The sequence below is a fragment of the Chiloscyllium punctatum genome, chromosome 9, assembly GCF_047496795.1.
Source record: "Chiloscyllium punctatum isolate Juve2018m chromosome 9, sChiPun1.3, whole genome shotgun sequence".
Classification (NCBI taxonomy): domain Eukaryota; kingdom Metazoa; phylum Chordata; class Chondrichthyes; order Orectolobiformes; family Hemiscylliidae; genus Chiloscyllium; species Chiloscyllium punctatum.
Genome location: NC_092747.1, coordinates 97,733,315 through 97,748,868, shown reverse-complemented (window position 1 = coordinate 97,748,868; position 15,554 = coordinate 97,733,315). Strand labels below are relative to the sequence as shown.

General features: G+C 40.0%; 1 protein-coding gene across 1 annotated transcript in view; it reads right to left on the bottom strand.

Annotated features, from left to right (window-relative positions):
• Positions 1–11,625, bottom strand: part of LOC140481550 (endothelin receptor type B-like) — a 36,412-nt gene extending 24,787 nt beyond the window's left edge. Inside the window, exon 1 of the mRNA XM_072577923.1 lies at positions 10,938–11,625. Coding sequence (XP_072434024.1) covers positions 10,938–11,339 — 402 coding nt within the window. The 5' untranslated portion in view covers positions 11,340–11,625. The remainder of the gene's footprint in view (positions 1–10,937) is intronic.
• Positions 11,626–15,554: the final 3,929 nt, after the last annotated feature.

The window sequence follows — 15,554 nt, the reverse complement described above, 5'->3', positions numbered from 1 at the left end:
CAAACTCTTAGTCAAAAAGACAGGTTTAAAGGATTGTCTTAAAGCAGGTCTTCCAAATAGAGAGATTGCTGGAAAAGCTCAGCCAGTCTGGCAGCGTCTGCGAAGAGAGATCCGAGTTAACATTTCAGGTCAAGTGACCCTTCCTCCGAACTCGACCCAAGACATTAACCCGAATTTTCTCCACAGATGCTGCCAGACCAGATGAGCTTTTCCAGCAATTTCTGTTTTTGTTCCTGATTTACAGCATCTGTAATTCTTTCAGTTTTTATTTGACATCGAATTAGAGATGTGCAGACTGAAGACATCAAAGCTTGAGGCCTAGATAACTGAAGGGAAAACCACCAATGGTGAAGTCATTATCATTAGGAATACACAAGATGCCAAGATTCAAGGAGCACAGACACCTCAGAGGGTGGTGGAGTTAGAGGAGGTTACCGAGATAAGGAGGGAGGAAGCTCTGGAGGGATTTAAAAACCAGGATAAGAATTTTAAAATAAAGACGTTGCTTGACTGCAAACCAGCTAGGTCAGCAAACACACAATCTCAGTGGCACTGCTACCACACAGCCCCAGGGACCCATGTTCAACTCCACTCTCAGGTGACTGTCTGTGTGGAATTTGTATTTTCTCCCCGCATCAGCATGGGTTTCCTTTGGCTGTTCTGGTTTCCTTCTACAGTTTAATGGTGTGAGTTTGGTGGACTGGCCATGCTAAATTGCCCATAGTGTCGAGGGATGTGCAGTGGATTAGGCATGAGAAATGCAAGGTTATAGGGTGGGGGGGGTGGGTGGGTCTGGGTGGGATGCTGTTTGGAAGGTCGATGTGGACTCAATGGGCTGAATGATCTGCTTCTACACTGTAGAGATTCTATAATTCTTTGGTAAAGTCAATGGGACTCGTTGAGAGGTAAGACACAGGCAGCAAAGCTTTAAATGGCCTAGAGTTTAAGGAGGATATAATGTGGGAGATTGGCCAGGAGAGTATTGGCATAGTTAAGTCTAAGAAAACTAAGAAAACATCAGGGCTTGAGCAGTAGGTGAGGCAATGATAATGTCCAGCAATCATACAGAGATGAAAATAGGCAGCCTGACAGATGCTTGGAATGAGGTTGGGAGCTCATATGTGACACCAAAGTTGAAAATAGAATGGCTTAATCTCGGCCTGCTGCCAAGGAGAAGGGTGGAACCAGCATCTAGGGAATTAAGTTTGAACTGTAGTCTGAAAACAATGGCTTCCATCTTCCCAATATATGATTGGAGAGCATTACTGCTGATCCAGTACTGGCTGTCAAAGAAGCAGTCTGATATTTTAGCAACAGTAGGGAAGTTGAGAGATGTTAGTGAGGGAGAGCTGGATGTCATCAATGTACAATTAAAAAGTAATGCAATCCTTCAAATGATATCACCAAGAGGCATCCTATGGATGAGAACTAAGATGAAGGAAAGGATAAATCCATGGGGACACCAGAGTTGAGTATGCAGGAACAGAATTCATTGCAACTGGTTTTCTGCCTGCAGTTAAATGGAGGAGAATGGAACCAGCTGAGACCTGTCTGACTGAGTTGAATGATGGAGGAGAGGCATCAGTGGAGGATGGTATGGCAAACCATGTCAAGGGTTGAAGCCAGGTCAAAAAGAATGACACTGGAAAGTTTACCTTTATTATTGTCACTTGAGCTGACACTTGCGATTTTGTTAAGAACTATTAAGTACTGTGATCTGGGGCAGACTGCTGATTGCAGGATTCAAACATGGAGTTTTGAGAAGAAATGTGAATGGATCTAGGAGGTCACCACATACCCAAGGAATTCAGGGATGAAAAGGAGGTTGGAGAAGGGACAATAATTTGCAAGGTCAGATGTGTCTAGGAATAAAAGGGAAATACTGCCAATACAAGAAGCCTGAGGCCAGTGTGAAGGGAACAGGAGAGAACAGAGGAATTCACATAAGGAATTGAATGAACAGATATAGCCTGCATTTGGTAATATTTTTGGAGGAAGTAATATTTATCAAGATAGGGAGAACTTCTTGCTCTTCAAATAGTCAAATAGGATATTTTCTATTCACATGAGCAGGCAAATGAGATTTTGATTTACCAGCTCCTTTAAGTACACTGAAAATGAAAGAAGATGTGCAATGATCTGCTATTGCCAGTACGAAAAACTCAAATTTACTCTGTTTGTGAAATTAAAGTTCAGGTACATTTGTTGCAGATTACAGTCTGTCAGAATTCTAAGATTTTCATAATCCATATTTTGCCAAACATTTAAGCACATTTTGTCGACCTAGATCAGTAAGTCAGTGAATGTGATATCTTAGTTTCTATCATTAGATTTAATTTTTGATTACTTTCAACAGGTGAAAACAAAAGTCCTTATTCTTTTCTGTTGAGAATACAGTAATTTCTGATACATGTAGCATATGCTTGTGGCAAACACCCAAGAGGTTGGTTAATTAAGATGATACTTGAGTGGGAGATTCCAGATGTACACTACCACGATCATAAAACAGTTTTAGCAGCTTTTTTCTGATATAGTCAAGTGCAAAATCTGTGGATACCTTGTCCAACATCATAAAATATGAATTAAATAGTTTATTTATGTTAATTTTACAAGACATTAGGAGCTACATTTTTCTTCACAGTTTTTACCAGCAACTAATCAAAGTATCAAATAGCCAAATATGTGGTTTAATGCAATATGAGTGCAAAAGAGATTTTTTAAAAGTCACACTTGCAATATCAAAGGTGTCAAAGTTAAATGATTTACACACATTAAATCAGGACCATTTTGTGGATCCCCTCTGGCAGAGAGAGTTACACCAAATGGAGAAAACCCATTATTACTCTGATGGAAGCAGTATTAATCCAACCCTGTAAATCTACAAAACTACAGTCTGTGGGCTCAGAGAAGGTGTAGGATTGCCAATCCTCTAGGATTCGCCAGGAACCTCCTGAAATTAAAGATTAAGCTCCCGGAAACTGCTAGAAGCAAACAAGGAGGAAAATCTAAGGGATTTCACAAAACGGTTTTGTCTTTATTGGCTGGGCACTTGGAGGTAGGAGGTCATGTAAAGAAATCTCCAGGATTAGGAACAACCAAAGAAAGGTGGCGGACCTTAGCAAGCATTCAGCTCCTGGGAAGGATTACAGAGGCAGGGGTTAAGTGAAATTCAATTACACTTTAGAGATGGCTTACAAATTCCAGAAGATCTGATTATAAAAAGGGTGTGAAAAGTGTAATAAACTCTGAGACATTCTTTGCCTTGCAGGCTCCCATGTTACTAGTTTAATCCAGTTGCAGATTGTGCAAATATTGTCTCAGCAGCAGTTTTAGTAAGGCCTGACTGATCCACCATTGTTGGTTTTGTGCACTGTGTAAGGGAGATATGCCATGACCTTTACTTTTGGGTATGTCACATTGACAATCAAAGGAGACAAAGAGTTTGGCAAAATGTCACAATGCAGCTGAACCCATGCTCAAGCACAGAAAAACAAAATGGTAGCTGGGGAAAGACATTCTTGATTTCAAAGGGATCATTATAAAAAGACAAGAAAATTGCAAAATAGAAGTAGAAAACAGCTAAGGATATTCAACTAAACTTTATTCATTTCCCTTTACTCAGGACTACTGCTTAAAATCAACATTAATGCACTGAGGAAAATATATTTGCAAAATGCAACTAAGAACCTTGCAGTGAATGTGGAACATTATAATCATCTGCTCATCCATTTAGTTCATGGCTGATAATCAGTTTGACAGTATAGAAAGAATCCAGCCTGTTCAAACTAGGCCACCCAGTTACCAGGATATAAAGCAAAGAGGGGAACATTGATGCCTGCCACTGAATGTTGTTGTCACATGCAGTAAGCATCAACTCAGATCATACTTGACAATCAAACTAAAGACATACCAAGAAGGTAAAATTGTCGCTCAAGTTCTAACTCCGTGTTGCTTCTTTAAGTCTAATTCTGGATTTTTAAAAATTGTGAATGTAAAGATAAATGGACTAAGCTATTTTAATTACTGTGTTGACACAGTAGATTCAATAATCTTTATCCACTAAATCAATGAACCTCAGATGTAATCTATTTATTCCAGAGGTCTTGCATTATCAATACAATGCTCTTTAGTTATTTGCTACATGATTCATCAACTTTGTGACCACCAAAATTCCAACAGCTCTCATTACGCCAACCTCTTGTGGCAACAGAAAATATATATAGTGACGGTAATAAAATAAATCACACAAAGATAGTATTCTCTTGAGAAGAAACATCTGATGCCACATGACAGATTTAAGACAAGGATTTAACTTTCAATATTGAATATTGAACTAAACTGCTCAAGCTTAGTGCTCTAGAGATGTATGACTTTATTTCCTCATTTTTAATCAAATCATTGACTTAAAATAAGATGAATACAAATAAATATGTTAACCAATTCTACCACTTTCATGCTAACCAGGCTACACTTGTCACAGATAATCTAGTGCTTGGGTTTTCTATCAACTTTTAAGCTGTTTAAGCTGATAAACATGATGCATATCATATGCACCATGGCATGCACAGTAGTACTCCAAGTTTTGAGATAAAGAGAGCTTGCTACATAAATCATTCAGTATAGCCCACATACTTAGCTACATTCATTATCTTTAGTACTGGCTCACAGTCTTACTGGTCTGAAGGGTTGTTATAAGGTTAAAACAGAGTGAAGCCTTTAGACATACTGAATTCTAGGGTTTTAGATTGCAGCTGTGGTAGCTTTATTGCACTGGAAGATCACAGCCATGGGTGGCTCTGACAAAATGGAGTGTGATTCAGCTACCATATTGTGTTTTTTTTCTCTGTAATATATTCATAGCAACAGTTAGTGCAGCAGAAACTTAAAATTATTGACAAGTGATTCACATCCAGTACTTCCTAAAAAGCACTTTTTGCTGTTAATTACAAATTTTTACATTTAATTCCTATTCTGATTTAATGAAGTATCTGTTCTCTTCATCAAGGAGAGGAAAGAAATTGACAATGTTTTACTGCAGTGAACTTTGGCAATTTTCCCAATGCCTGCTCTCCATGTGAGTTATAGAAGTAAAATATCACAGACTTTCGAGTGCCTCAAAGCAAGTAAGTTTATTATTTTCTGTGCAGTATATAAATTTAAGAAAACATTTTTTTTCATTTGAGTATGAGTCTATTAGACAATTAAACAGTTTTAGCAATCACAATTTATATGATTTTTCAGTGTTGTAAATTGTCAAGTTTTAGAACCTTGTCCAATTGGACTGTTTTCATGTGAACCAGGTACATTTCCTGCCATTGTTTAAAATGTTCCAGATTTGGAAATGTAATGTTATTTTAATTTTTTCATTACAAATGCCATATTAGTGGTGGCTCAAAAGGTCACTGTTCTAGCTTTCATTTTTTACTCCAGGGCTCCATCACAAAAATCAAAACTGGCACTTCAGTGCAGCACAGAGAGTGCGACATTCAGATGAAACATTAAAACGAGGCAGTTTCGGGTGGATGCAAAAGATCTTAAGGCACTATTTTGAAGAAGAGCAGCAGAGTTATCCCTTGTGTCTAGGTCAACATTTATCCTTCAATTGGAATCTCAAAAAAAAGTGTATGCATTTTCACATTACTGTTCTGGGACTTTGTTATGGACAAAATCAGTTGCCACGTTGTCTACATCACAACAGTGACTACATTTAAAAAGTATTTAATTGTCTATGAAGTGCTTTGGTATGCCCAGTTGTAAATGAAAGGTATTATATTAATACAACATTTGTCATGTTGAAAGTTGCATTATCTCTTTATACTCAGTCATTTGTTAGTTCACTGTCCCCTTTATGCAAGGAAATATGCAGCCAGTGCCTGTTCAGCATCTGGGTTAGGAAAAAGTAAAGATTCCGAGGAAAAGAGAACAGATGCAGAATTTCATTGAGAATTTCAAGGGCATATTTTCAACTGGATGCTGTTTTATTATAAAACTTCAAAGCAATTAAACATTAGACAATTTGAGCAGGTACAGCTAATAGAGAACACTTTTTTCTCTCTTCCCTCTCAATGCTTTGTCCAAATCAAATGTCCATATTTAATTCCCATTAAATGCTTGACCACCCAGTTTCTCTTTTGGCTACTACAGTAGATAGCTCCTGCGCCTTAGACATTGCCTCCCTTCCTCTGAAATCCATCATCAAACTTTGCCAAAGAAGTCCACTTTCAACATGCTTGGCCTTACAAACTATCATCACACCTTCAAATTTCCTCATCTCTCCAGTATCTTGAATGTACTAATGCATTGCAGATCTGTCCATCTCTCTTGCAGATGTCTTATTAAACCAGTCCGGTTAGATTTTCACCTCCACCACATCACCAAAATTACCATAACCGAAGTCACTAACATCATTTATGACTATGATAGTCACCCTCCTTGTCCTCTTGAACCCTACTTCAGCTTTTGACAAAGCAAAAGCTCACAACCTTTCTCTAACAGGTTTTTACACAGAGGGCAGAAAGTGCCTGGAACGTGCTTCCAGGGTAGATCGTAGAAGCAGATATGATAGTGATGTTTAAGGGGTATTTAGACAGACACAAGACAGGTAGGGAATATGGGGATACAGACCACGTACAGGGATTATGTTTAGGATAACATCATGGTCAGCACAGACATAATGGGTTGAATGACCTGTTCCTGTGCTATACTGCTATGTTCTATGAACTGGTGCATTTGATGCATCAGCCTTGCCTTTTGTCTTTATAGATTTCAGTGTGTTCAAAGGTCTGCTGCCCATTAGCCATCCTTCATCAAGTTTCCTTTCCCTCTCCTGAAGCATGCAACAAAATTATAATTAATTTTTAAGTTGAAATCCCATCATCGTCTTGGTCCTTCCTAGCTCTCTGTTATGCTATGTTATAATCTTTTCCAGCAAACTGTCCTTTTCTCTGACCATACATTTGATCCAAAAATTCCTTTCATTTCTCGAGCTTATCTTTCTCTGCTTCTTTAAAAGTCTAATTAAAATCCAATCTATTCACAAAACATGTGGTTATCCCTTCCAATCTTCCCTTTTAGAATTACATTTGTGTCGGGTCTTTTGTGTTTCTGTATATTAGAAAAGTACTGCATAAATAAATAACAACTGAAATGTTGTAAAGTCCTGCTTTTACGATTTTCTATCCAAAAGATTAATAACACTATTGAAATGTAAAGTAGCAGAACTGTTAAAAAGCGATTATTAGCAAATTATATGTAATGGCAGGGAAAGCTGATAACTAGAAGTGAATACTAATTTTGATGTCCTACCTGTTTGGCAATCACGGAGATTTCAAAGTATACTTATTGCAATGAAGTTGTTATAGCAATAAGGCAGGGTTTTCAGTGTTCCTCATAATTAATGCACCTAGCTTAGCAAAGGTGGAGGGAGTGAACAGCTGAAGAATTTAAAAATATTCCACTTTATAGAGCACATACGTTCTAATATGCCCATGGTACATTTGTGAATATGTTTGGATTGCATTGCTAAAACTTGCACACAAACACCTACAGAAATGTTTTGCAAGCAGTCAGTAGGATTCTTCCTACAGGCAAAGTAAAATGGTAAAGCACACGAAAAGACATGAAACAAAAATCAATGCTGACAGCACAAAACAGTAGACAAGAACTATAGCTGATTTGAGAGAAATGCCAATATACCTGTATGTCAGTTCAGGCATAACTACCTAATCCTGTGCTATTGGCAAATTTGATGTTTCTATTCATGTTCACCAGATAGTTTCACATTACTATCTCAGTTTAGACATTGTCTTCTGGTCAAAATGAGTAAGAAAGTTAACATAGCATGCCACCATCTTCTGTTCCATTTTCAGATTCTCGGCACTGCCATATTGTGCCTCAGTTGTACTAACTGACACGTAAGCAGAAAGATCTTGGTATATGCTGTTGCACATGTGGTTGACTAATGATTAAAATGATGACATTTAGGATGGGTCCGGTAATGATGATCCTGTTATTCCAAGAACATCAAACAATGTGTTTGTGGAGAGGATGGGTTCAGTATAAGTCTGAAGTACAGACAAAGAACAATGAGGGCAATTTTAAAATAGAGGTGAACAACATTAGCAAGGATGATAACAAATGGATATCTGATATATTTAGATGACCATCAAGAATAAGCAATTTATGATACCACACTTATATTTTAAAAGTCAACTGGTTGTACATTTTAAGCTACACAACCAAATGTGAATTCAGAAATTGTTACGCTATTTGAATTACACATTAGTATTATTCCTATCATTTACCCATGTTAGAAATGCAGATAATAGAATAATAGAATACCCTACAACCTATGAACCTGAACAAGCACTTTTAATATGAACAACTGTTAACTTTTTATTGAAATGAAACTGGAATTTCTTGCAAAACCTCAGGGTATCATCATCATTGAAATATGACAACTGGATATGTTAATATACACAATATTTAATGTGCACAATGCAAAATATGCGTTACCTGAGTATTCAAAATTTTTCATATGCTCATAATCCAAAACATTGATACATTGTCAGTTCAAACAGTGTATGATGTTTAAGCAGAAGGTTTCTTTCACCTCATGAAAAGTACATGTGCAGTACACACCTATACCTCAATTGCAAGAACTAATAAAATTGAAATTTGAAAGCATCTCGAACAAACATTTTGCAGCAAGTAAATTCTGCAAATAATAAACCATGCCTTTGCTGGATGCTAAGTTTGATGTAGCTTCCTTTAGACTTTGTGCAATTTAAAATTAAAGTAGAAAGCGCTTTATATTGCAAACAAGTTTAAAAGCTGTTGATATAACATATTGTTCATTGATACAGAACAGTGCGCATTTCTTTCTGAGTCCTTGTACTATACAGTGACTATGCCATTGGAGTTATGCTACTTGAATCAAACAGCATTTTCGCAATTTCAATTTAGCTCTCTCAAATTTAAAAAGACTATTTTGTCAATGCTAGTCATTGATGTCAGTATATCAATGTTTTGGTGAATGAAGAAAATTAAAGAACTATTGTTAATGCTGAAATTACAACACTTAATGCTAGATTGTCAGATTAGATGGTCCATAAAGCTAACATTTCATTAGCTGCTTGTCACTAACAGTACTAGAGAATGAGGCGGAGGTGGGTACTGCAGATGCTGGAGATTAGAGTCAAGATTAGAGTAGTGCTGGAAAAGCACAGCAGATCAGGCAGCATCCGAGGAGAAGGAAAATTGACGTTTCGGGCAAAAGTCCTTCATCAGGAATAATTCGATTTTCTTGTTCCTTGGATGCTGCCTGACATGCTGTGCGTTTCCAGCACCACTCTAATCTTGTACTAGAGAATGACCCTATGTCATAACGAAGAGAAAACTTAAACGTAAACTATGCTTGCTAAAAAGTAGCGCTTTAGGATTTAATTATCTGAATGTGCTATTCTGCTATTTAGTTGCAATACAATACAAAATGCAGCTGACAACACCTAAGATATAGTGCAGGCTTTGCTGGACTGTAACTCCAATTTTGTTGTGTAAGAACTTTACTGTACATGCACTTTGGCCCACGTTTTCCTGTAACGTGCCGCTAGTCAGACTCGCTAAAATAATAGGAGCTAATCTGGGACCAGAGTGAACAGAGCAGCAACTGCATAATCTCTTTTATCGATCAGATTGCAGGACTGTGTAATAAATAGCGATAGGGCAGGAAGAACGTACAAATTTAGCGAATTAAATTCGATAGCAAATTAGGTACTATAGCAGAAATAAAGAGCCGGAGAAATATTGGAGTGAGAGAGTGAAAAGTCGTAAAGGACGAAAAAAAACAGTTTTTACATTTTGTTCTAATCAATCTGTTCAGAGATGTTATTACACACTTCTAGAGCAGGTGGGGCTTGAACTCATGCGTCTTGCCTCAGAACTGATCATTCCACCACAAGAGACTTTTTTAAACCAATGTTTAAAATGTTGGAGAACAATTAAAACCTGAAGGAATAATTTAGTTCACTTGCACGAGCTCATTTTCGCTGCTAGAAATGTTGTTCGGCAATAGTTAACATTTCCGTTTTTGGAATGAACCACACTCAACCTTCCGGGGCTAGTTTAATCGCTTTCTCCTGAACGAATACGGAAACTTCCCACTGTTGAATGGTGACAGACAGTGGGATGTGACTTTTTTCTGTCGCGGAGCGAACAGCGGAATGGGCCAGAGTGGATACTGTCGCTGCGATACAATATCCCTCAGTTCGCTTCCTACCTGGCTCTGACTAAATTTGCTGCAGCATCTGTACGTAAACACCACCAAGTATGGTTTGCCTTATCATTTATTTCGATAACAGAATCGCCCCACTATCTCTACATTTTTTTTGCTCTCTGATAAGGCATGAGGGGAGAGGTGTGCAGTCATTAAACAGATTAAATACAAAACGTTCGAGCAAATCCAACGGGGTGAGGCGGGAGAAGGGCTGAGTGGAATGGGCATTTCTTTCCTCTCTATCTGGGCTGGGTGCAAGGCCATGGAAGTTTTCCGGACGAGTCGTGTACACTTAAGTTTTATTTCGTTTGGGGCAGTGTTTTACCTCCAGGGCGACACAGACATCTCAAAATGCATTTGCACGTGGAATGATGTGGCAGCTTAACTACACCTTCAAGGTCTGTGAATCGGTTTAATCGCAATCTGTGTACTCAGCCTCTGATTACAGATTTCCTGGTGTAAATGTAGGGATGTGCTAGCCAATTTTTTTTTTAAAAAGGCGGAAAAGTTTACAAGTGCAAGAGACAAGCTCCCATTGTCCTTCGGGGCTGCATAAACTGCACAATCCTCAGCACTACTCCGACCGCTTCTGTCTCCTCTCCCACACCAACACACGGGTTGGGAATTCTCCCTCCCCCTGGGATCTCGAAGCCCTGTGTCCTACCTTATAGACGGTGATGGGGATGTCGATAACAATGTGCAGCAAATCCCCCAGAGCCAGGCTGGCGATGAGGATGTTGGGTCCATTCCTCATGTACTTGTTCTTGTAGATAATTCTCAGCAGGGTGGAGTTGCCGATGATCCCCACCACGAACACCAGGCAAGAGACGAAGGTGTTGATGTACTTGAAGGTGCCAGTGATCTCGGTCCGCTGCTTGCACATTGGCCGGTTCACCGAGCGACTCCCGTTCCGATCCCAGCCGCTGGTGTTGGTCATCTCCCGGCCGGCCAGCTTGGGGGCACTCGGCGCGGGTTGAGGGGTTGCGGTCTGACCCCGCACCGTCAACACAGAGGTCTCCCCCAGGGTGAGGAGGATTAGGAAGACCAGGGCTCCTGAAGCGACCATCCTGAAAATTTCCCCAAAAGTCCTTTCGCCCAGAACCAAGAGGGACGGCCACTGAGAGAAAAGGCTTCCTCACTGTCAGGGAAAGAAGGGGCTGTGATGGGGGTGGGTGAGGAGCAGGAAGGTACAAGATAATTCAACCAATTCCACTTGGTCCTTCCCTGGAGGACCACAGGCTGTGATCTGCCAAACCCAGTCCAAGTTCAGTCTCTCGCTGATAAACTGGACTGGGTTTTTTTAAAAGGGGCCAGAAGGCGTTAACTTTCCTGGCGATAGATTTAAGAAGGGAGGTTCCTCATGTGGAGTGTATTTTGAATCACAGCATTTTTTATGTTAATGACAAATAGTTTTCTTACATCCTGTCTCCCCCCTCCCCCCCCCCCCCACGCCCCCGACCATTTCCGTGCAGTAAACGCATTGCTACACCTTACTGTTTACAAGTCTGTTCATCCTCCCCCTGCCTACCCCTTCTCTACTCCCAAATAAAAATGTACTCGGCAACCCTCTTGTTCATTTCCTCCCGTGTCCCGGGCGGGATTTGGGTGGTAAACTTTTACGACCACAGGGATTCCGAGGATTGAGTTTGTTATCAGTCTGCACACACGCACAGGTTAGAGCTGGGGCGGTCAGAAGATTTGAAGTTTCGCTCCCTCTCTTCCCACCCAGGGTCAGAATGATTTCCCCGGGCACGGGTCCCATGCACCAACCCACACACCTCGCCCCCGTGACTCTGGGATCTCAGATTCAAGTCAACGAGGTCAGCTGCTGCTCTCTGAATTTTTTTTTAAAAATTCTTCTCCCAAGAAGAGTTAAGGTGTCATCCGGAAACAAAAAAAAGTTACAAATCACAGCGGCCAGCATCTATGGAGAGAGAGAGAGAGCGAGCAAGCTGATGTTTCGAGTTAAGATGACCAGCCCTCCCACCTGCCCCTAGCTTCGTGCTGTTCCCACAATCATGTTTTTTTGGAGTTTGATCCGCAATTTTTTTTTCACACCAAATTCACATCCTTCCCGTTTTCAGCTGGGAATTTGTTTCTCCCAGTTTACATTGTGTACGATCATGTGAAAGTACAAACCTACCCCTGAATATGGTGAAATCGGTCAACTGAAACAATTAGACATAATTCAGATACGGAAGTAAATTGAAGCAAAGTACCTTTGGTGCTGGAAACCTGAAATTAAAACAGAAAATGCTGGAGAAACTCAGCAGTTCCGGCGACATCTGTGACGAGAGAAAAGGTTGATATTTCGTGTCGAGTTTGCTTTTCTTCCACTTGATGGAAGATGAATTGATCCGGTTTCAAACTTGGGCTGCAGAAAATAGGAATTTCCAATCAACCCTCTCTGATCTTATCATTGTGTTTCAGATCTTCCCAGCCAAATCATCATTCGCATTTTCTTTGCTGGTGAGATCTTGGCGTCGTGGAAGGAATGTCCCAATTATTTAGAGAAATGTTATCTCCGGTGCCCTCGTCAATCTTTAAGCATTTTGATAAAGCAAATACCTTTAAGATTATCGAAAGTTGCCATTTATGGGATCCTGCTGCGCTCAAACAAAAGGCTGCCCTATTCAGCACACTTTTAAAAAATGTATTACATTATCTGTTAAGCACTTAAGAGATTGCATGGCGCTGAAAAATTCATTCTGGACTCCTATTTTCTTCTGATATTTCAGGGTGAAGGAGTACAGCCAGACTCCAAACTCCATTTCCCCTCAAGAATTTTTGAGTGTAGTGACCTTTTCAAATCCAGTCTCCACCCCCATACTCAAATCAATGTCACAATTCACATCTCTCATATCCATGACCTGGGTGACCTGTCCTTGCTAGTCCTCCACAATTTGTATGTGTCCTTCAGCAACTCCTGTCCTCCATTTGCCATGAATCCAAGTGCTGCTCCTGAATTCCGCTTTCATGGCGAAAAGTCCTCCTGCAGTGGTTTCTACTTCAGTCCCACTCTGTTATCTCTGGAACGCCTTCGATAGCAATTAATCATTGTACTTTAATGAATGTGTAGATGGACTCTTGGTAACTGAGACCATAGGAGTCATGTGCATCTACTGTGCGAGGACGTTCGGACCTGTACAACAAAGAATATGCTGTTATGTAGTCTTACCATCATGTACAGTTTATTAACTAGGGTCAGTTAGCTCACTTGATTGGTTTGTGATTCAGTGTGACAACAACAGTGCGACTTTAATTCCTTTAATGGCTGAGGTCACCATGAGTGCCGTGTCTTGTTAACCTGAGGTGAGATAACCCTCAGATTAAATCGCCGCCTGGCATTTCTCTCTGCTATGGTTATCTGGGACTATGTTAACTTTCCTAGAAACATAGAGTCATGGAGATGTATAGCATGGAAACAGACCCTTCAGTCCAACTTGTCCATGCCGGCCAGATAGCCTAGATAAATCTTAACAATTCTCATTGCCGAATCTCAGATATTGACTTAAGTTTGTTAATAAACATTGATAAAAAATAACCAAAAAAGTTTGCATGAGTTTAAACAATGAACCGACCAATGCATATTGGAACACTGTGCTCCTTGTATATTTTATTTTCATGTTATCCATAGAGTCGGGTTTCATTTGAACACTAGAAAAGCCATGATTCCTTTCAGTTAAATACTGGGTCGATGGAAATTAGCAATTTCAGCTCCTCTGTACACTCCACCCCTTCAACACTGATTCAATCCCCTCCCTAGATTCTCTCCTCAGTTGAAACCAATTTGCAACTTTGGTTTCCTATTTGTTCCTAAGCTGTGTTTTCAAACCCCATATCCTCACCATCATGAAGAATGGCTATATCTGTTGACATAACTTCTTGGACAGTGCTTCTGTTGATTGTTGCTGAGTCAATTCCTTTATTACCCACAGGATTGACAATTCCAATGCCTTTCTGGCTAGCCTCTCATCCTCCATCCTCTAGCAACTTCAGTTACTCAGACTTGAACACACATCAAGTCCCATTTCCCGTATTATCAATATTCCCTGTATTTCTCGCTAAGTGGCTATGCAGAAATGTGGAATGTATCATTCAGTGTAACAAGCATTCCTTTTAAACTGCACATGAATATGTTCATGCAATGATCTGAAATGCAGGGAACATAGTGCACCAAACAAGCAGCATGCTAAAAAAAAGGACATTGCCCCTAAGTGCCCATCAGAACATTGCTCACACTAACTTTTTGTCCAACAATACCCCACTTTTAAGAGTTTCTTCCTTATGTTGAAACAGAGTCATAGAGATGTACAGCACAGAAACAGTCCCTTCGGCCCAACTTGTCCATGCCGACCATATATCCTAACCCAATCTAATCCCACCTGCCACCACCTACCCATATCCCTCCAAATCCTTCTGATTCATATACCCATCCAGATGTCTTTTAAGGTTGCAATTGTACTAGCCTCCACCACTTCCTCTGGCAGCTCATTCCGTACATGTACCACCCTCTGCATGAAAAAGTTGTCCCTTAGGTCTCTTTAATGTCTTTCCTCTCTCACCCTAAACCTATGCCCTCTAGTTCTGGACTCCTCCACCCCAGGGAAAAGTCTTTGTTTTTTTATCCTATCCATGACCCTCATGATTTTAAAAACTGCCATAAGGTCACCCCTCAGCCTCTGACACTCCAGAGAAAATAGCTCCAGCCTATTCAGCCTCTCCCTAGTGCTCAAATTCTCCAACCCTGGCAACATCCTTATAAATCTTCTGAACCTTTTCAAGTTTCACAACATCCTTCCGATAGGAAGGAGACCAGCATTGCACACAATATTGCAAAAGTGGCCTAACCAATGTCCCGTATAGCTGCAACATGACCTCCCAACTGTTTTACTCAATACTCTGACCAATAAAGGAAAGCATACCAAACACCTTCTTCACTATCTTATCTACCTGAGAATCTACTTTCAAGGAACTATGAACCTGCACTCCAAGTTCTCTTTGTTCAGCAACACTCCCTAGGACCTTACTATTAAGTATATCCGTCTTGCTAAATCTTTCAAAGATTCTTGCTTTTACCTTTCAATGTGTCAAGAACACAATATTCCTTAAGCTCAACTCTCTTATCCATTTGCCACCCTTTTGCCTAGGCATTAAGCTCAAGAATTTGCTCACTCAATTTCTTCACCTGTCACTCCTTTAAGATGCTCTTTAAAACATAAACTTAAATTAATCATAGAATCCCTACAGTGTGGAAACAGGTTCTCCAGCCCTACAAGTC